Source organism: Manis javanica, chromosome 1, assembly GCF_040802235.1.
Source record: "Manis javanica isolate MJ-LG chromosome 1, MJ_LKY, whole genome shotgun sequence".
Classification (NCBI taxonomy): domain Eukaryota; kingdom Metazoa; phylum Chordata; class Mammalia; order Pholidota; family Manidae; genus Manis; species Manis javanica.
Genome location: NC_133156.1, coordinates 16,262,445 through 16,285,021, shown reverse-complemented (window position 1 = coordinate 16,285,021; position 22,577 = coordinate 16,262,445). Strand labels below are relative to the sequence as shown.

At 48.9% G+C, this 22,577-nt stretch overlaps 1 protein-coding gene across 1 annotated transcript in view; it reads right to left on the bottom strand.

Annotated features, from left to right (window-relative positions):
- Window positions 1-19,247: 19,247 nt before the first annotated feature.
- Window positions 19,248-22,577, bottom strand: part of LOC108397505 (cilia- and flagella-associated protein 337-like) — a 31,248-nt gene continuing 27,918 nt past the window's right edge. The window contains exons 16-18 of the mRNA XM_073211515.1: window positions 21,152-21,190; window positions 20,465-20,551; window positions 19,248-19,477 (exon numbers count right to left, since the gene is read on the bottom strand). Of these exons, the coding sequence (XP_073067616.1) occupies window positions 19,248-19,477; window positions 20,465-20,551; window positions 21,152-21,190 (356 nt within the window). The remainder of the gene's footprint in view (window positions 19,478-20,464; window positions 20,552-21,151; window positions 21,191-22,577) is intronic.

The following is a 22,577-nucleotide window of genomic DNA, read 5'->3' as shown; positions in this document are numbered from 1 at the left end:
CTGGGGTTAAGAAATTTAAAAGATCGCCCAGGTGGTACCACCAGAGTTGGAAACATCTGGGCACTCAAGTTACTCAATTTTTAAAGCCCACCCTTCAAACCAGCCATCTGCACTGAGTAACTTGCCTTCATTTGTAAGTCTGGCATGTTCTTCAACATCTAAGTTTGCCTGTTTGTATTTCATGAAATGAATATTCATTTTTGTTTGTAATGTTTGTTGATTTTATATAAAATGTTCTTATTAAGGACCTTAACAATTTGTTAGCTGAACATTTTTTCCGTTTTATAATTTCACTTCATTTTATCATACATAAGCCTTAAGTTTTTACGTTATCCTTTATGGTTTTTCTATGTTCTCTCAATGCACACTGATTTTTATACTCAGTGGATATAAAATGACCAGTTAAGAGGTGAAGATAGGTTCGCATTCTGTGCGACTGAAAAGCTCGAAGGAACAAAAGAATAGATTTTTTAAAACATGAATGGGGGAAACTTCCTTTCCTTCTACATCCAAATAGCACCTGATGGTCATGGGGAAAGTATCAGTCTGGCCTAAGTCAGTTTTTTATTAACAGAAACTTCCAGTAGCAACATGTCTGTAGAGATGAAGTAGTGTTTCATAAAATGGCTCAGCTGGTTGTGGTTTGGGGACCTCAGAGTTGCATTTTTGGATGTGGGAAAAACATTGTCACATTGACTATTTTCTCATAAGTATTGGTATCATTGGCTCACACAATTGTGATGTATTTCTAGTAATCACCTAGAATCCCCAGGATATGGCCCAGTGTGGATAAATGCTCTATTTAACAAAGGATGGGATTTTATGTTTTCCTGCTTAAATTGTCATTTTATGGGTGTTGCTAAAAATGTCTTCATTTAAGTACTAACAATTGAACCTTGAGTCTAGTTCATGAATATTGGTTAGGTCTGAGCAACGATTAACTTTCTTGGTTAAGTAAATCCATTGCTTGCTTAATATTTTTACTCTCCTTGATGTTTCATCAACCAGCCTCTACAAACAGCCTATCATAGGGTGACTTTCTGAAAGGCCAGAATGTAAACTGATCAATGACTTGCTTCTATCAGCAGTATTCGCCATTTTTCAACATTACCACTTGTCAATTTATATCCAGACTTCCATCTTGCTTGTGTTTGTGGAGGAGTTTCACACTATGAAAAAAATACCACGGAACAGTTATGTCCTGCTCTTCTGGGGGAGATTGAGTCTTAAATAATATTGAAGAGAGAAATTGACTTTCTCCAAGTATTGAGTCCTTTTGATGTGGTTGAGCTCTCGGTGGGCCAGAGGAGAAGGGTTCCCTTATGCCCCTGGCTGTGGCAAAGGTCCTGTGGTTCTTCTTAGTGGTCTTGCTTTGTTAGCCTTGGGCGCTTCCTAAAAGACAACCAGTCAAAATTCATTAATTTTTGAACCTGTTTGCTTGTGGTTTGTGAATAAGTATGTGTGACATTTGAAGGCTTTAGGATAATTGGCTTTTCCAGCCACTAGTGATTTTATTTCTCAGAATTGTAATATAGCATGAGCCTCTTGACAATTCTTAATCTACCTAAGGATGGTGGCAGTATGGTATAGTGGAAAGGGCACCTTTTTCAGTAGGAAAGATTTGGTTTCCTGTCACGGGTCCAAACTAAGCTCCCTTCACCCACCAACTTGAACACTGGGTTTTGGGAAGACAACAACTTTTCTGAATCTCCACTTCCTCATCCAAATCTGCGTAACATAACCTTGACCAAATCTGATGGAGATTCCTTTGTAGCAGGTTTCTTAACCTCAACGCTATTGACATTTAGCCTGGATAGTTCTTTGGGGGCAGGGGGTGCTGCTCTGTGCCTTGTGTAATATTTAACAGCATCCCTGGGTCTCTTCCATTAGATGCCACTAGATGTGACAACCCAAAATGAGCCCTGCCCCAGGAGAACCACTGCCCTAGGGAAAGTGACTGAACTTAGAGAAGAAAGCGAGCCGATACTTAGTGAAGGCCTTCCAGTTACCTGGCACTGCGCTGGGTACTCTGACCCAGGCTGCACAGTCCTCCAAGGAGTGGGTTACTTCCCATTGTACAGGTGGGAAAATGGGGTGAAAGACACCGTCTGACCGAGTTAAAAGGTTAATCAGAACTTTGGTCTGACTCCAAAGCCTGTGTTCACTCTATGGTAGTAGAGTGATTAGGTTAGTTGCCCTTAACCAGGTAAGAAGTTGATAAGCGCTATCAAAATGGCCTTTCTTCACCTCTGAAAATGCTCCATGGGAGGGTTTAAAAATCTCTGAAATTATCCATTAAATTTCACCATGTTAAAATTTGCTGTTTTTTTTTTTAACCAGGTGTATCTAGTTTTCTAGACTCATGTTTATATGAAACACCAAAACTTTTGTTTACCAAATACAGATTGTTAATCCAGTGTTTTCTAACCTGGTGGAGACCAGTATTTTCCTAAGAAAGAGAAACAGGGGAGAGAAAGACTGCACATTAGAATTTCTCAGGCTTAAAAAACTAGAACCACCCTCAGAGATTCTGTTTTAGTTGGTCTGGGATGCGACCTGGGCATCAGGATTTTAGAAGCTTCCAGATGAGCCTGATGTACAAGCTCAGGAGCCACCTGGGCTATTGAATATTTGTGGGGTGTCCTGTGTGATAACTTTACCTCAGCCCTATGGATTTGAAGTTTGATTTTCTGAGCATTGACTCTATATTCTATACATGCTCATCCACTAACATTTCCCTCAGCCTTTTCTCATTGGCTCTAGATGTTCAGTTCTCACTAACAGTCACCCAACTTCCTTACACTTTTCTTTTTGCTGTGTAACTAGAGGAACTTGGGGAGTGGCATGAAGTGGCTGCCTAGCCTGTCCATAGGTCTGTGTACATTGTTTTAATGGCTTCTGTTCTCATCACTTAAGGCTTGAGTCATTCTGCCACCAGGGCAGCCAGGCGGCAGCAGCTCATTGCATGGGCCTTAGGGCTTCTTCCCTGCCTCACTGCCCCCGACTCCAACAGCCTCCGCACATTCCAGAGGTTCCCTACAAACGTGTTCCTTTACGCTTTCATCCTTTATTATTAAAAATGCAGTAAGTGGAGCACAGAGTATTGGGAAGCAGCCCCTGCACACCCAGTACTGGCGCCAACTGTGTCAAGGGTGGTACCTGGCAGGGAGTTAAGTTCATGGCTTTGAAGTCAGGCGGATTTACACTCCGGCTCCGCTTGTTACAATTGGCACGGCCTTGGTACCGACCTCCCCAGCCAGATTCCTCTGTAAGGTCAGTTTCTCGCTCTATGACGTGGCTGTGGGGATTAAAAGGCTTTGTACACGTGAAGGGTTTGGTGATCTTGGCCCAGAGCAGGCACCCTCCGCAGGTTTACCAGTAGCAGGCGTGGAGAGCTCCTTCCTCGTCATCTCCGTGCTTGTTTTCTTCTCCAGTATCAGCATATACTGTTTACTCCCCAGCTGCCATCACTGCATACACACAAATACACTGAGTTTTAAAAATTTCCTCCCTTGTATGTTTGCTGCGGAGAGTGGCTTCTTCAACAGACGTAAGTGGTCAGTGCGTACCTTTCTTCACGCTCAGCGAAGCAAAGAGCCACTGGATTTAGTGGAAACTCAAGTCTGCTGATTATTGCTGGATACACAGGTTTGGGAATGTTCTCAAAGCCAGATAGTGCCAAAAACGTCTCAAGAATTATGACTCTACAGTCTTGAAGCAGAACACTATTTTCTTAATTCCAACGATGTGGTTGTCAGGATTTGTGAATTGTCCTGTTTACTGATGTAAAAAAAACTCTCTGAAAGAGTCACCTTAATAATATGCCTTTCTCTTAAAAAATCAAATACCAGTGGCACATTCTTTTCTTTTTACTGCTGCTACCTTTTCATTTAGAAAAGTTAAAATAATAGTGCAATGAATACTCCACCAGTCACTGCAACACCCCCATCTATATCTTCACTGCATACCTTCTCAGAAGAGGGACCTCCTCCTCCCAGACAGGCCCATCACCACACCCGAGAAGCCTCTCATTGGCACAATGTTATCATCAGGTCCAATTGTTTCCACAATACCCTTCACAGCTATTTTTTAGATTCAAGATGCAATCAAGGATCATACACACTTCACTGGGTTGTCATAATTAGCCCAACACTTTTTAAATGGTAGAGGTTTTATTTGAGAATTTGGGACATTTTAAAGCAATACTGTACTTAGGAGTTTTCCCAAAGGGAGCTTTATTGGCGGAATGAGAAGACGACCCTATTGGTGAGGTAACTCTTGGGAGACAGTACTTGTATCCACTTATGTCAGAAGCAGCTTGAAATGTAGCCCATCAACCAAAAGGTTAATACAGAATTTTGTAGAGTATATCCATTAAATTCCATCTTTATAAAAGCTATCGGGGTGATCTAGTGAATAAGGTCATAACATTCTGCCATTAGTAATAACGTACATCCAGGAGTAAGCAGTCCAGCCCCACAGAAATAATACCTAGAGTGGCAGTTCTCTCCTTTACCAATGACGTGTTTCAAGGAACGTAGGTGTGCCTCCTGCACGCAAGTGGTGCATACAAGGTCCCCACACAGCTGCTGTGCTCTGCCGAGAGCGCTTCCCTGGAATTCCTCTCCCCAGGCGTCATTCAGCTCTGGGTCCTCCGGGGGAGGCATTGCCTCTTGGTGGTCAAGTGTAAGGAACTCAACCTAAAGTACTTTGGTTCAAAGAAAGAGTTGATAGGAAGAAAGACTGCATGTAACGAAAGAGCATTGAGTGACCTGTGCTCTGTGGCTATATATCAGGGCATGCAGGGCACCTGGGCTTCCAGAACTGGGATGGGTGTGCTGAGCAGGGCACACCTGTTGTCCGTGCTCATGTCTGCTCTGCCCCTGGGTAAGGTGGGAAGGCCGCCCACAGATCTGCTGACACACACCAAACTGTTGTGGAGTCGGGGAAAAGCCGGTGATGGTGCCATCGTGGGGACCAAGCGCTGCCCCAGATGAGCTCTATAAACATGCTGCTCCCATTCCAGCAGTGAGTAAAGTGGAGGGGAGCCACTTCTCAGAACGGGGGGCTGCCGCTCCCAGGAAAATGGAAGGACCTTGGCGTGTCAGCCATTGACAGCTGCCAGCACGCATTCCCTTGCCCAGAGGCTCCCCAGCATCCCAGAGCAGGTGCCGCAGCCTGCCTGGCACGGAGGAAGCCAGCCAGAAAGCGTTCTTTATGCTCCGTCTGCAGCCTTAGGTGTCCACGTGTCACACAGTCCCTGAAATTGCACAAAATGAGGATGGGTGGAGATGCTGAGAACCTCCCGGGTCTTGTGGAGGGATCAGGGCGATTTTTATTCCTTCCTTGTCACTGGGAATGATCACAAGCAAGCTGAGCAATTCACAAGTCCCTCTCGCAAAGCACAGCTCTCTGGCCGTCCGTTTGTCCCAGAATCCTCGTCACCCCTGAGGTCTCAGAGTCCTCATCTGTCACTCCAGCTCCTCCTGGCCTGTTGGGGGGTGTGCGGGGCCAGGCCCACTCCCAGCTCTCTGACTTTGAAGTCAGAGGGGTGTAAAGTGGTACCATCCTTTGGAGTGGAAGCCACAGGGAGAGCAGGAGAGAGGGCGGGAGGGACAGCTGACTTGACCTCACATGCCGGCTTTAAAGTGTGTGCAGAGAGCTGGGGCAGACAGCCAGGGAGCAGGGCGTTCCTAGGTGTGGGACTTGGGACAGAGGCCGGAGCTGAAACGCAGTCTGCCAATCAGAGGACAGTGCCCCAGGCCCTTGGTGTGGACAAACCTGGGGGTCACGCATAGGGCCTGGACGGAGGACTGGTAGCCCTCTGTAGGTTCCTGGTGCATCCTGGGTTCCACACACCTGCTTCCACTCAATTTTCAGCCTCACCTACTTGTGTGGGAGGACAGAAGCTCAGTTTTACTCATTTTTTAATAGCTCAAGTGCCTAGCTCAGGACTTGCATTTAGTAGATAGATGCTCAGCCAACATTTGTTGAGCGACTAATGGAAGTTCGGAATGGAAACCCCTGAAAGGGAAACAGGGCAGGAGGAAGGATATCAGAGGAAGGGGAGGGACCAGCTGGAGAGCTGGAGGAGAGCCGGGCAGGTGTGGGGCAGGGGTGCTGGGGTTTCAGGGGCCGAGGGAGAAGAAGGTGGAGGCAGAGATGGGGCAGGGCGAGTGCCTGACCATCAGGAGAGGTGAGCACCAAAGAGTTCGCTGGACTTAGCACAGGAAGCTTGCTGGTGATTTCCAAGAACCCTTGCAGTGAATGCGTGAAAGGCAACAGTGGGCGGTGCATTTGGAGAACATTCTCCCACGTGCAAAATTAGGCAGGTAAACTGGGGCAGTCCCTGATCTCCAGAGCCTGGTGCCTCCTGCAGATCCTGGGGGTGGAGTTCCAGGGCTGAGTATTCCGCGGGGCGCAGGAAGATGGTTTTCCCCTGCTACCTGTCTTAGCCTTAATATACTTGTCTTCTGTCCTGTTGAGTAACAGGCCCTGGAAATCCGAGACACCTGTTTGTCAACAGCATCCAAACCAGAAAGAAGCCCAGAGTGTCCTGGTCCTTCCTTCTGTCCATCCAGTGTCATGTAGTTCCTGCCCCATTGCTCCTGCCTTCTTCCTGCTTGGGACTTTCCTGAATCACAACTGCAGCCAATAATACACTTTCTTCCCTTCCCATGTATCCAGTTTTCCCCAGTAGTGAATGTCAAGCCCCATTCCTCACAGAAACGGTAAGGCTGCATGACACAAAGACCTCTTTGGACCAAGACCGTTGGAAGGAGAAGTGCCCACGTGGCCATCCCAGCTTTGGGTTGCTTCCCTGTGCTGGGGGAGGGCGTGCTGGTGGCTGGGTGCTCCCGCCAGCCCAGGGGAGCAAGTCTGTGGTGGGGCCTGGCTCTGGACAGAAACCTGAACAGATCACGTTCCTGATGTGGTGCCTTTCCTACGTAAGCTAACAAATCCTCACTTTCTTTGAAGAGCAGAGGTCGGGGTGTCAGCCATTTCTGGCAACCAGGGAGAGTAGTAAGTGGGTCTGGGGATCCCGTCCTGTGGTTGGCTGGGACAGCAGAAGACTTGTTGAAGAGGGTCCCTTAGAGGTTGTGGAGGTGTTGGAGCTCCGTCTGTGGCTTCTTCTGGGGAAGAAGTGACCCCCAGTGACAATGTGTGCCCCCTACCATTTCCTGGCCTAGTAACTCTGCCCCCCAGGTGTACGTGCATATGCACACACACACACACACACACACACACATGCGCGTGCGCGTGCCCTGCACCACCATACTACCGCGCCCCACCTCCCACTGGCCCTCACCTGTCTGTCTTCCCCTGCCCAGGCCTCCCTCACCCCAGGAATCCCAGCCAAATCTCCCAACAGCTTCCCATTAGTTCTCCCCGGGGAGGGCCCTGTATGTCTCTCCTGTTGTATTTAAAGCATTACTTTATAACGATCCATCTGTATTTCTCTCTGCCCCTCAACTGTACTCCTGGAGGAGAGGAGCAGTTTCTTAATCCTATTTATGTCCACAGGGCTTACACAGGGCTCAATGTGTAAATGACATACATGTCAATTACATGAACAGCATGAAAAAATGAATGGATAGGCACTGTTCAGGCCCCACGTTCTTGAGAAGGAAAACCATGCCCCATTCTAGAATCCTTAGGGGCCTGCATTCGTTTCTTGAGGCAGCTGAACCAATAACCATGAACTGCGTGGCTTAGAGCAACAGAAATTATTCTTTTGTGGATCCGGAGAGCAGAAGCCTGAAATCAAGTTGTTGGCAAGGCTACGCTCCGTGCAGGACGTCTAGAGGAGGCTCCATGCACCCCTTGGCTCGCGGCCTCATCTCTGTTTCTTCTTCACACTGCCTTTCCCTCCGTGTCCCTGTACCTCCTCTGCCCCTCTTATAAGGACACTTGTGATGGCATTTAGAGGCCACCCCCAGAACCCAAGGCGATCTCATCTTATGGTCCTGAATTTAATCACTTCCCAGTAAAGTTACATCTTCAAGTTCTGGGGAGCAGAGCCTGTTATCGGCGGGTGGCTGCCCACCACAGTGTCCACTGCGGATGAGAAAAAACACTGCCCACATCTTTTCTTGTAATGTTTTCCCGCCTGTGCTTCCTCACCAGCGGGGAATCTCCTCTTTATCATGCGCTCGCTTTATTGGTGTCTATTGTCTAGGGAAATTAAACCAGTAATTAAAAACCAGAAGCCTTCAGTAATACCTCTGATGATAATAAAGATGCACACAAATGACGTCTTTCTTCGTGAAAGTCGCCAGGACAACAGCTGAAAGTGAAAGGGGGGCTTTAAAGCGTGTTTCAGAACAGTAGGGAGGGGAGGTTCACTGTGTCAAACCAGCCCGGTTATTTCAGAGAAGCATCTAAGCTATAACATGTTCTCTGGGGGATTCTTGAAACTAAGGGTGAGGGAGGTGGGCCCGGGTTAAACCTGATCAGTCAGGGCGGGAGTGGGATGGAGGGTAGAGGACGGCCTCAGGGAAGGGCCCCAGAGCAATCGGCATTCAGGGGCACCAAGCGGCCTCCAGGGCCTAGAGAAACAGTCCTGGGCCTGTCCTGGATATCAGAGGAACCCAGCCAAGCTTCCAGGAGCCGTAGCCAGCCTCCCCTGCTCCGGAGCATCGGGGATGGAGAAAAGGCCACTGTCCCTCCTTGATGCTCCCACCTCCTACCAAAGCATCCTAAAAAGGCCATCCGGTCGTGCTCTGGTGGGTAGCCAAGCAGGGCTGTGATGGGAGGAGAAAAAGCAGTCCCACTGTGCTACAACCCCCCATTAGATTGGGATCCTAACCCACAAGCAGGGTGCACACTCACACCAGCGTGTTCTGCTCACCAAATCTGATGGTGCAATCTGGGGAGACCCCATTCAGGTTCTGAGCCTGGAATAGCCCCAGCTTGGCTGCCGGCAGCGCTCCATCGGCGGGACTACCAGGCGTCTCAGCTGACAATAAAATGACACACTGCTTCCACACTTTATTGTTCCTTGTCCCGTGCTGTGTGTCTCCCTCTGGGATCTCCCTGGGAGCAGGGGTCATCGACAGCAGAGATTCATGCTCTCCTGGGCCGCTGCTCAGATGCCAGGCATGAGCATCCCAAATCCCTAGGTCACGGCCCTAACGCCAGTGCGGTGGTATAGGGGGTGGTCAGGGTTAGAGGACGTCATGAAGGAGGGGCCTGCGCCAGGGGGTCAGTGCCCTGATGAGAAGGGGACGAGATGCCTGAGCTTCCTCTCTGCTGCTTGAAGACACAGCAAGGAGGGATCAGCCGGGAGGAGGGCCCTCCCTCCGCAAGAACCAGGTCTGCCAGCACCTCCATCTTAGCCTTCCAGCCTCCAGAACTCTGAGAGGTGCATTCCTGCTGTTGAGCCATCTGCCTGTGGTATGTTGCTGCAGCAGCCTGGGCCACGAGGACATTCTCCAAGATACTCCCTAACACGTGCCCATTTCCTTATCTGGGAGGGTCATCAGACATGCCCAGCCAGCAACTAGGCCTCCCACAGGGGAGACCTGGGACCAGGACACCCTCCCTAACCCCAGTCTCCTCCATCTGTAAATTCTGGAAAGAGTGTTTGTCTCACAGGATTGTTGGGAGAGTGAATTGAAAGAAGAGATGCAGAAGCTCTTTAAAAACTTAAAAGCACACCAACAAAAGCTACTGAAACGCCACTACCGAGACTCAGGTCAAAAAATAATAATAATAACATAAAAGCAAAGGCAGCTGACAGAAAAGACTTACGTATAAGAGGCTGACGGGAGCGTACCTTAATAAGATGGGTCACAGTTCAAATAGCATTTCTCAGCAGACGTTCCATAGAACATTCATTCCCCCAGATGTACCTTGTAAAAGGGGTTCTCTGCTCAAGCAGGTTTGGGAAACTTCCTTGCTGGGGCTTGGAGCAGACTAAGAGCTCAAGATGCACGGAGATAAACAAACCCATTAAACTGTCATTAATCCAGCATTTCCCCATCTCTCTTCTGCAGGGACCTGCGGGTGATGGCTGGACTTGTCCTGTTCCGGTGGACACGAGGGCAGGTGAGAGAGCAGGATTCTAGCTGCACGGAGGGAGAAGTGGGAAGGGGAAGAAAGAGGCGCCGGTCAGCAGAAAGTCAGGTTCACTACTTTGCCCCCATTTCTTCCAACAAGGCCAGACCAATTGGAAGCTGCACCTGGAGGAATCTGGAACCCCGCTTGGCATGATTTATAAGACGGGCTTTGTTGTGAATGCTGCTGACTTCAAATAACAGCATGATTTCCTCAGGAGATCAGCGAATGGAGGGAACACTGCCCTCAGCAAACAGTCAGCAGTAACTCAGAACTCTCAATTTAAAATAGTGCCAGCTAGGCAGGCTAGAACCCTGAGGACTAAATTCTAAATGTTATGCTCCCCAAATCAAGTATTAAAAGTGAATACTTCATTGAAACATGGAGAAATCCACTGTTTAAAGGTGCATAAAAAGCTGAGTGGGAAAAGCGGTTTGGACAAGTCAGGCTGATCGCTTAGGAGGCACAACGAGTCAGAAACAGGAGGGCAAAACCTGTTTGGGGCACAAATGGTGTCCCCTTTTAACAGCTGAGGAAATGGAAGGCTCAGGGGATAAAGGGATGACATGCTCTGGCCCACCAGCAAGTTGGTGGCAGAGCTAGGACCAAGTCCTCTGTGTGCCTCTGGAGCCGGGGCTCAGTGGGAAGGAGAAAAATCAGGGTGCAAACCCAGCTCAGGAAGGAAGGAAGGAGAAAGAGAGGGTAGGGAGAGGCAGACGGGGATACTCTGATAGTCTGAGGCAGTGTAAATCCACTGTCTAGCTTTTGGAGACAAGCGGAGGATTACCTGGGTACCCAGCATCCTCCTCTTCTCCAGGTGACCACAGGGCCTTTGCATCTCTGTGGCTCTATGACAGCAGCCATTCTTCTTTTTTCTTTTTTTATGGTATCATTAATATACAGTCACATGAACAGCATTTTGGTTACCAGATTCCCCCAGTATCCAGTCCCCACCACCTACCCCATTACAATCACTATCCATCAGCATAGTAAGATGCTATAGAGTCACTACTTCTCTTCTCTGTGCTATGCTGCCTTCCTCATGCGCCCCCCAACATTATGTGTGCTAATCATCATGCCCCTTAATCCCCTTCTCCCCAACTTCCCACCCACCCTCCCTAGTCCCTTTCCCTTTGGTAACTGTTAGTCCATTCTTGGGTTCTGTGAGTCTGCTGCTGTTTTGTTCCTTCAGTTTTTTCTTTGTTCTTATGCTCCACAGATGAGTGAAATCATTTGGTACCTGTCTTTCTCCACCTGGCTTATTTCACTGAGCATAATACCCTCTAGCTCCATCCATGTTGTTGTGAATGGTAGGATTTGCTTTCTTCTTATGGCTGAATAATATTCCATTGTGTATATGTATCACATCTTCTTTATCCATTCATCTACTGATGGACACTTAGGTTGCTTCCATTTCTTGGCAATTGTAAACAGTGCTGTGATAAACAGGGGTGTATGTGTCTTTTTGAATCTGAGATCCTGCATTCTTAGGGTAAATTCCTAGGAGTGGAATTCCTGGGTCAAATGGTATTTCTATTTTGAGTTTTTTGAGGAGCCTCCATACTGCTTTCCACAATGGTTGAACTAATTTACATTCCCACCAGCAGTGTAGGAGGGTTCCCCTTTCTCCTCGCAAGCATTTGTTGTTGTTTATCTTTTGGATGTTGGCCATCCTAACTGGTGTGAGGTGATATCTCACTGTGGTTTTAATTTGCATTTCTCTGATGATTAGCGATGTGAAGCATCTTCTCACGTGACAGCAGCCATTCTTAAAGGGCCCAGCCATCAGTTGGTTGAGCTTCAAGGTAAGCAGTGATTCAACATGTCAGCAAGTCCCTTTGCTGGGGATTTGGGACTTGAAATCCAAGAGAACCTGAAGTCAGTCTCTCTGTGGAGCAAAGGCTGCAGATTAAACCTGGAGACTGTTGTGGCCATGTTTCCCACAGTGTGGAGAGAACTGGTCCGCAGAGGGAGAGCAGACAGCACCACAGGGACGGTCCTGATGCCGTTTTTAAGTCTTGGTCATTATTTTCGCACAGTTCTATGAGCCAATACATTTCTCATTTTGTCTAAGCTTATTGAGCTCAGATTTCCTCATGCATAACCAAGACGCCTTGCTGATAGGAGGGTTCTTCTCGGTCAACAGCTGGAGGCACCACACTGTGGGTGACCAGGTGGTTGAGTCGGAAAGATCTCAGGGGACAAACAGGCGCCTTCCCCAGAAAGCAGAGCGGTATCTTCCTGGAGCTGTGGGGACTGTCGAACATGGTGGGGGTGAGGGGTGGGACTCCTAAAAAGTGCCCCCAGAGGACCCGGCATTCTTGGCAAGGGTGATGTGTTAAGAGGGAATGAGGCCACAGGGACCTTGTGGTCTGGGATTGGGGGAGTCTGAGAAGCAAAAGGGAAGTCAGGGGCTGGCTCACCCCTAATATTTGGGGGTTCCAGGGCAAGAGTTCAAATGGACCATGAAAGTTAAATATCAGGTTAACAGACTGTTACATAAAACTCTTCACAGATGGAGAGCATCCATCCTCCTGCCATGGCCCCTCCAGAAGGCCAGGTGGGTGTGGAGTTCTTGGAGTCCTGACAGTTCTATGTGCATGAGGCTGTGCAGGAATACCATGCCCACTGTCTGTCTGCATCCAGCAAAAGCAGCCCCTTAGCCCTCTCGCTGGGCAGAGACTGGCCATTCCTTGGGTGGACAGATCCCAGGGGATAAGGCACAGGCCCTCGACATGGACTCGCAGCCATCTGGGCATGGGATTCCCAGGGCCCAGGACCTGCAGTGTGGGCTGGAATCAGGACCCTTCTAAGCTCTGCAGACCCCTTGCCCTGTGAGGAGGGGCATGGCCAGGAGAGTACCCCTCCTGCCCCCTTCAGAAGGGTACTGGTCATGGGCTGATGAAAGAGCAGGCGAGTGGGTATGGAAAGTGCTGGACAGGGAGGGGTGGGGCTGCTCCTGAGACTTCCTGTATTTGTAGTCATGGACTCTGCCCCTTACTGTCTTTATTTGCAAAATGATGGCTTTGAATTATAGGCAGAGATTTATAACCCAGTGAGTGGGGCCAAACTAAGGCTTGAATTTTGAATATTTTGGCTGTGTACCTCTGGGAAAAGTACTTAATCTTTCTAACAATCAGTTTTTTCAGTCATAAAGCAGGATGTACCTTCTCTAGGTTGCCATGAGGATTAAATGATACCCATGCCGAGATAAATCCTCTGTAGAGAGCATAAATCCTCTGTAACTGGCAGCTGCGCTGCTGTTCTTTCTCTATGGCTAAGGATGCTGGGAGGTCCCAGGAGGCTGATGGCTTTAACACGAGGCTCTAGAAACATGCTTGGACAGGACTGGGCAGCTGGCCTGGGTTTATTCTCAGGGCTTGCTGCCCTCCCTCTGAGAACCAGCGTTGCTGGTGGCTAGCAGTGTGGGCTCTGCATTTTCTTGTGCCATTTACTTAACTGTTCACCATCCACAAGTTACTTAACTTCTCAGAGCCTCAGTTTCCTTGCTGGTGAAATGGGCTAATAACAGCATCTATTCAGTGGCATCTCATTAGGAACAAATGGGGTACCACATGTCAGCTCTCAGCCAAGGCTCCTCTGGCACAGAGGGAACTATTGAAACCTCCAGCTGTTTTTTCCCAACAGCCTCCCTTTTCTCTCCCACTGTCCCCAGCCCACCTGGGGCCAGTCACTACCAGTGACATTGTAAGGTGCAGTGGGGCTGCTGGCTGCAGTCCCTTAGCTCTGGGCCCTCTTTACTCAATGAAATGATGGCTTCTGGGGAGGAAAAACCTTGAGTCTGATTTATTCACTTATATCCAAGCTCCAGTAGATTTGGGGAGAAGCCCACAGTGGCTGAAATAATTTCTTGTTTTGTTCTTCCTTGCCCCCGAGGGTGGGCACAGCCTAGCCTTAGTCTGACCTCCTGAGTAACTGGGGAAGAAGAACTCGCCAGGGAGAGAAGCTGGCGGTCGGTCTCTCCAGAGCAATGGCACGGAAACGGCCGAGTGCTCAGGGCTCTTCATGGGCAGCTTCATTTCCTGCTTTCTCCTGAGTCAGAAAGTTTAAATTAAACAAATTGGAGCCAAGAATGGATAAATCTGGCTTCTTCCCCCAAGCTGACATGCAGGCGATGTCGTGGCACCAGAGGGTCTGGTAGATGGTGGGCTAGACCAGCTCCGGGGCCCTCCTAGGGGGCCTGCTCTGCTCCAGCCACGACCTAAAGGAGAAGCAGCAGGTGAGAATGCAGATTCCTGGGCACCTGCTGGCCTCCTGATGCCTCCTGCTGAAATGCAACAACTCTGTGCTGCCCCAGCCCTTTCCTTCCTTCTGGTCACTTCTAAACACCTGGGACTTCTGCCCCGAACGCGTCTTTTCCAAGTCCTGTCCTTGCCTATGTCTCCTCCCCACCAACTCTGTACTAAGCACACGGAACTCCTCCCAGATGCCCAGGCCTCCCCTTTCGCTCTCGCCTAGGCCCCTTGCCTCACGCTCCCCTCTCTCTGTTAATTGCTGTAGGATATGCATGGCATGAAACTACCGCCTTAGCCGTTCGTAAGCGTGCGGTTCTGTGGCATTAAGTCGCCTTGCTGTGCGACCATCACCGCCATCCATCTCGGAACTCTTTGCATCTTGCAAAACTGAAACTCTGTACCTATTAAAAAACAACTCCCTGTTTCCCCTCCCTCAGGTCCTGGCAGCCCCCATTCTACTTTCTGTCCCTGCATGTGACTACCCCAGGGACCTCACATTGCATGCAGGCACACCCTGGCTTATTCCACTGAACAGACGGGCCTCCAGGCTCACCCACGCTGCAGCAGCTCTTCTCTCTCCTAAAGTTCCCTTTCCAGTGGCTCTGTCCTACTCTTCCTTCAGGCTTTCCTCCGGGAAGCCCCCAGCAGCCCCACACTGGTGCTCCCAAAATGCTCTGCGCCGGGAGAGGGCCCAGCAGTGACGGGTCAGCACCTGAGACCCAACAGCCACCGAGTGTGAGCTCCTTCAAGGCCTGGAGCCCCTTCCGTTCCCAGCTGGGTCCCGCTGTTGTGTCACAGCTCCGGCCCAGCTCAGAGCTCTGCTCAACAAATAGTGCAGAGGGACTGCTGAGCAAACCGTCCCTCGAGTATCCACTGACAAGTCCCCACAAACTCCTTGAGACCACGGCTGCACGCTCCTGTGCATCAGCCTACAAGGCACACTTAACCACGCTTTGCTGGAGCTCAGTCATCTCCAGGGCGTGGTTCCCTGTCTGTTCGCCAGATTCTGTGGCTTGTCCTGCAGTCCCCACTCATGCAGCACCCCAGGGACTTTCTGAGAGCCCAGGGGTCCTGCATACACCCTTTGCTGCAGGTGAGCCCCCAGCCCATGCCCGCACCTCCCTGGTGCCCTGTCTTGGGGGGGGATCTTCTCCTCAGCTGCCTCTCCCAGCCTCCATTGGCCTTGCACTGCCTGGGAAGCACCTGCTGGCCACTTCCTGCCCCTTTCTGTCTAAGTGACCCTCAGTCACTGTGTTTCGGCATTATTGCCATCACTTGGGCCTGCACTGTGGGGAGGATACTTGATTCCGGTTAATCTGCCCATTGTCCATAGCTTCTCCTTAGTGTCTGGGGCATTTCAAACCTACACCCTTCCTTTCTCTGCTCATATAAAAGCCTGTCTCAGGGACATGGTCTCTGCACTGTGGGGAAGCGCAGAAAGCAGGGGGACCATATTCCCACCTTACTATTTATTGACCATGGTTTGACTGTGGGCAAATCACATGTCCTCCCTAAATCTCAGCTTCCTTACCTCGAAGTGAAATAGCAAGTGGCATTATCTTCAGGATGTTGTGAGAATGGAACAAAGTAATTTAGGAACCCCCAACATGGGAGTCAGAGATCACTCCGGGGGGACGATCCAGTGTTTTTTGATGTTGAATAAGGCACGTGCTATGTGAGAGGGTTGGGCCCCCCGACATAACACAGGTGAGCAATCTTGTGAAAGTAAGAGGGCATATGGACAAGCAGCAGGCCGTCACCTTCTTCTTTCTCCCCTTCTGTCTCCCTGTTTTTAAAGACAGGTCTGTAACTATAATCCAAGTCTGTGTCATTTCCTAAGAAGCCAAATGCTCTCCTGAACGAAACTTCAGGTTCACGACTCTCGGCCGTTTTCCGGCATGATGTGCATGGTGACTGGTGTTCCTCTATGTGACGCCCTCCTAACAGTATCCGAAGCATTTTACTGTTTGATCTCCTGGAACATTAGTTGTCTGCCAAAAATTCTTTCTTGCCTCCCACTCAGTGGCAGAACACTCAGGTTCTGCTGCAGCTAGTGTGGCCCAAACAACGTGAGCAGAAGCGTGTGGGACGTCCTGGACGAGGAGCCTGTGGAGGGAAGTGGTTTGGCTGGAAGGTGTACCCCTTTTGTCCTGGACGCCTATTCTCTGTTCGCCTGTTTCTTTACGCTCCCTGGAGTGCAGGTGGAGGGCGGGAGGTCCCAGCAGCTATCTGTACCATAAGGTGGCAGTGAAGACAGATGCCACGCTAAGATAGTGGGGCAGAAGTAAGCAGAAGGGGTCTTGACGACCACAGGGCCCTGCGCCAAGGAACTGGAGAGGTTAGGGTGGTGTCGCCACACATGTGGCCCATGGCCTAGATCTACATCCAGGTGGAAGAGGGGAGCCGCTTCTTTAGGCCTCTTGGTGACAGAGACCCATGAATGCTGGTGTGGGGCCTGGGGAACAAAACACCCCGCAGAGCCAGAGAGAGAACCACTCGTTCGCCCTACCTCTCTGTGGCACCCAGCCGCGTCCCCGTACAGGGAGCCTGGAGGAAACACAGGGCCTTTGTGGTCACCAGCTGTCCCCAAGCATGGGGGGGCCCCACCTGGGGGCCCCGCCCCACACCATCGGGGGTCAGAGTGGGTTACAGGAGGAACAGTGAGGTGGTCCGGCCTCAAGCAGCTCTGAGGACAGCAATGTCAGCCATGGGCCTGAGACAAAGGGTCTGAGAGGGTGGCCCTTGGCCACATGGGGTGCCTGGACAAAATGGGGGACTCCTTGGTGTCCTGAGTTCTGCAGGCAGGATGTTAACTGGTGAGACTGCAGTTGAGGACTCATTGTACTCACAGGCTGGGGGGGCTTAGGGGCAAGTGACTCATGCAGACAACAGGCTGGCCCGCGGTGTCGCAGCAGGGAAAGGCTGCCTTATTTCAGGGCGCCCTCACTTCTACGCGGGTGCTTCTTTTAGGCTGACCAGCCATCGCAAAATGCATACCATCGACTTATGTCCTCTTTTGTTTCGACTTCAAGGCTGGAGCCTTCTGGAGAGCAAGGCTTAGAGGTCTTTTCGGGCTGGAAGAAGAAGGAGCAGATATGAGAACTGGAACCCACGGTCACACTGCGACGGGGGACAAGGATAACTTGTCGGTTTCTCGGAGTTTCCATGTCAAAACAAGCACCTGACTGGCTGAATGCGCTAGATAACAAGATTCTCCCTTGAGCTCTTACTTGATTTTCAAATTACTGACTCAAACGTGATGTTTTCCAGGGGAGTGATTTTCTGCATCCAGTTAACTTATTTCAGCTGTGGTTGCATTTAATACGCTGGCATCCTGGAAGCATCGCTGCTGACATCCGGAACCCAATCAACACATTCAGTTTTGCAAAAGAGACATTCACAGAAACATACCATTTTTAGGGGTGGAATGAAACTGAAAAGTTCAGCGATTCACCTCTCATTTCATAGATCATCAGCGGCAGTGATTGCTGGGGCCAGGCAACTAATGAAGGTGAACTTGAGACGAGAACTGAGGTGACCCTAACTCGCAAACAGCGCTGCAAACCCTTTATTCTGTAATTTTACAGTTTGGATTCCCATGGACTAGTCCGGATACACAATCTAGGGGCTTGGTTTTTTGTGTTTGTTTTTTTCTCTCCTGAATTTCTTCTTAGAAAGAATGTGCAGACTGTTTCCTGAAGTACTTCCAGCCAAATTGGACAGAATAATAAACACAGAAGCACCCAGGGGTTTCCTTATATGAGATCAAGGTCACTCAGGAAGTCTATTGCCTTTCTGTCTTTCACCCTTGGGACGCAAACATCACACCCGTCACCCAGTTTGGTCTTGTTGAACTGGGTGTCCCTCCCCCTCCTCCCTTCCTTCTGCCCCCTCCTCCCACCTGGCCCTCCCTAAGCTCCCTCCTTGACCTGGGAGCTAGTCTGACCCCTGGTGTCAGCAGGTTCCTACCACTCGCTCTCACCTCCCACCTCACCCTTGGCATTTGTTTTCCCGATTGTGCGCCTATCAGAATGAATGAACTCCTTTGTTTTCCCTATATCAAATGCACCCTGGAATTTACTGTTTTTTTCTAAAAAAATAGGCCAATAGTGCCAGGTAGGCACATTCTGACCTGAGAGCTGCCAGCGCACTTATCGATAGCCTTGGGAACACTTGTGAGAGGGAAATCATGGAAATGTGAGAGGCCTCCGACGAAATAGGCTTGCTTGATCTCTGCTTGCCTGGTGCCTTTATTTCCTATTAAGAATGTGTCTGGGGGCTCGACGCAGAAGTCAGTGAGGGGCTTATACTGTGTCATCGAATTCAAGGAGGCTGCCTAGACATATTATTTTGCTGACAGAGCAGGGTCCTGCTTTGAGTTGTAACATAACCAGTGAGCTCATGAAATGACCTTCTTTTCAATTTATTACAGGGCAAGCCTTTCTTGGAAATCCAGATATTTCACTGAGCTCTAAATCAAGGCTGCATCTACCAGGGCCTTCCCCAAATTTCTTGCTCTGATTTTGACTCTCAGAGACTTGGGCACCAATCTGATCATTTCTTCCTTTCACTCAGTAGGAATCCCAGCTTTTAAATACATTTCCTAATGGCAAGTGTGTGTGGTGGGTTGAATTTTTAACGTCTGTCCTTCCCTCCTTCCCTGAGGTGACAGTTGCGTAGAGCAGCGTGCAGAATGTCCTTAGGTCCCAAGACCACAGACAATAGCCTTTTTGTCGGTCGAAAGGTGGACCGAGTCAAGTGATGCTGGGAGATGAGCGCCAACCATCCTTACGGACAGACCAACAAATCCTCCGGGCCCTGGTCAGTAGCATGCTCCTGGGACACACTCTCATTGGGTTTACTTGGTTCTCTAGCTCATGCCTCGATTCTTTCAGGCCACAGTTCGCTTCCATTCTGATCTGCCTGGAAGCCTCAAAGTAAACCCAGGTGCATCGAGGCACCGGGACTGACCTTAGCAGCGGCCTTTCCCTGGACCCTGGTGTCTTGCCCCTCCTCCCCTGTACGTGTGGTGGGAAGATCTCCTTCCAGCCTGGGGTGAGCGGGCGTGCTCTGGGGATCTGTCAGGATCTCACAGGGCACTCTGGGGTGGCTCCAGGAGGCAGGAGTGAAAATATCCCAGCGGCTACTCTGCCCAAACGTCCCTGGAAGAGTAGAGATAAATTAATTAATAATAAGCATAGGATGGGAGGTGACCTGTTTTCTAATCAGAGCAAAGCTTATGGCTACGATTGCTGGGTCTCCTTACTCCTTGCTGAGTCAACTCAATCTAATTTAGTTCCGCCTCTGTAGTTCCGTTAAAACAATTCCTGGGCAACTGGCTCTGGCTACTCAAGCCTAGAATGCCTCCTGCAACATTTATCACATGGGTGCATAAGCTACTCAATAATGTACGAAGAACTTGCAGGACAAATTTTAAATAGATCTAGCACCTGCTTCAGCTAGGGAGGTAAGAACATGCTGACCCGGGTACAGTCTCTCCGACCAGTCCATTGGGTCAGTTTCCTTGCTAGAGTCCATCAGGTTAGGCCTTTCGCCACCACACAGCTCCCTCCATCCTGGACTGTTCCGGCCAAGGGTAACATAAGGATAACAAATGATAACACACTTCCTTCCCAAACTCACTGTGTTGAGTCTCTGAGTTTAGATGTCTTTGATTTTGCTAATTTTTTACGAAAGTAAGATGCCTTTAAGGTGTAGACTGAATTCTGTCCTCACAAAATTCATATAATGAAGCCCTAATTCCCAGTGTGACTATGTTTGGAGATAAGGCCTTTATGGAAGTAGTTGAGGTTAAAATGAGGTCATCAGGGTAGGACCCCGGTCTGATAAGAAGAGACGCCAGAGAATCTCTCTGCCATGTGACGACGCAACAAGAAGGTGGCCACCTGCAGGCCAGGAAGATGGCTCTCCCCAGACTTGGCCACGCAGGCACCCTGACCTCAGACTTCCTGCCTCCAGGACTGGCTCGCAGGCGAGAAATACATTCCTGCTGGTTAAGCCACCCCATCTGAGGTACACTGCTACGGCAGCCTGAGCTACCCCGGGACCTCGGAGAACTCATGACGGAGCGGGGGCTGCATCTGAGCCTTGACCTGGCACCAGGGTGGTGACCAAGGGCTGCCCCTTACCAACGTACTCGCCGTCCGTGCTCCACAGGCGCACAGTGCGGTCGACAGAGGATGACAGCAGATATTTTTCTTCTATCAACTCTAAAGTAATGAGATAAAAGGGGAGGAGAGATGCTCCAACACTGCTCCAACATGAAAGGGACATCGGATCAATATGTCACTACTCCCTTACTGAGCATTGGAATATGGAAGCCGGGTTAACCTCCTCAATTATTCTTGGTGAGACTCTCTGCCTGCCTCCTACCACACGCCGCAAACCCTCCCGATCCCCCGACTCCAGCCCCAAGATGCCAAACAAGATATGTTGGAAACCATCCCATGGATGGTGGGTCTGCGGAAAGATCAATATTGGTTGGCTGGAGTTCAGGCCCTGCCCTACAGCCCTGACTCCTTTCAACTCCAGTGGAAAAAAATCTTAAACTTACTGAGCTTCTAAACATACACTAAAATACCAGATCAATTCAGGGCAGACAGTCATTCGTCTACCAGAAAAATGAAGCCTTCCAACCTCTTCCTTTAGTTCTGAGCAAGCAATATATACATCTTGTTCTCATCAACAGCAGAACTATAATACTGTTGTTCTCTTTTGACTAATTCAGAGAGCTTCTGGAGGGACTGATCTGATCGAAGCTGTGAAATTATTTTAACTCTACAAATTCTTGAACTCTGAAATGGATGGTACTCACGATGTCACCAGGCTGACATGGGCCCTCCAGAAGGTCACATCTAGTCAAAAACAGACACATGTGAGGACAGTGGGACAGTCAACCATCATGAGAGCGGGTGCTGTGTAACAGTTCCGGCAGGAGGGGTCAGATCTGGGTGAGCGCCCAGCAGGGAGAGAGGGGCTAGCTGGAGAATCACTGGCTTGCCTGTGTTAATTTGGTGTTTGTTGAGCATCTACTGTGTGCAGGATCCCACGCCAGGTCCAAAACCATAAAAGGGGACGCACACAGCGTGCTTATGCTATGGTCTCCTTCAGTGCTTAGGGTCTGGGACTACGCAGGCAGGACTAGGCAAGTAATCAGAAATGATTTGGAAAAGAGCCTGGTGTAATCTCCACTACTAATACCTGGAGTCAAGACCGACACTGGTCCGATTGCTCTTACTTCCAAATGCCGATTTCTCTGACTTTAGCATTTAAGTGTTAGCAATTAAACTTCTCTTGTGGTGGAACAGGAAAAGGTGACTAAAGGGCCATATGTTAATTTTTACATTGGCTTTATAGAAATGTATTTAATGGAATATTATACAGCCATGTAAACATGCTAAATGAAGCTAAATATGCTTATATGGTAAGTTGTCTAAGAGGTAGAAAGAAGAAAACAAGTCCTGAAAATTAAATATATATACATAAATAAATATGTTTTATGAGAGAGAGTATGTGTATGTAAAGGCATGTGTATATGCATAGAAACTTTCTGGAAGGAAATTCAGTGTTATTAACATTGTTACTAAGATTCGGAAATGGCAGTTTAGATGGTAGAGGAGGTCAGAGAAACAGCTACTGCTTTTCATTTTCCTTTTGTGCTGACTTTTCTCTAAACATTAGAACTTTTGCAATTCTATGAAAGGGTTGTAAAATTTTGAACATATTTTTGTTATCAAAGCAATGTATTCCTGGAAAAATCAGAAGAGATTTCCAAAGAGAAGAAAATAAAACATACCTATAACTTCATTTACAGAGAGGTAACATTTGTTAAAATTTTGATGTGTATCTTTCCTGACTTTCAATCTTCCATATACTTCTTTGTCTTAACAAAGGTAGACTCATTCGACAATATTGTTTTGTGATGTGATTTTTTTCATTTCACAATTCATCATGATTGACCATGTTTCTTGTGAACGTATTGTCCTATACAGCACGATTATTTAGTGACTAAATGACATTTCAGTGTATTATGTCATTATGTATTAATCAATTCCCCTTCTACTGGGCATCTAGGCTGTCTCTAGTTTTCTCTCTCTCTTATAAACAATGTGTTGATTCACAACCTTATAAGTGAATCTTTGTGCACATTTCTTATTATTTCTTTTGGCCGAATCCATAGAAGTAGGATTGCTAATTCAAAGCTTTAGCTATGTATGGTCACCTGGCCCTCAGCTAGCACAC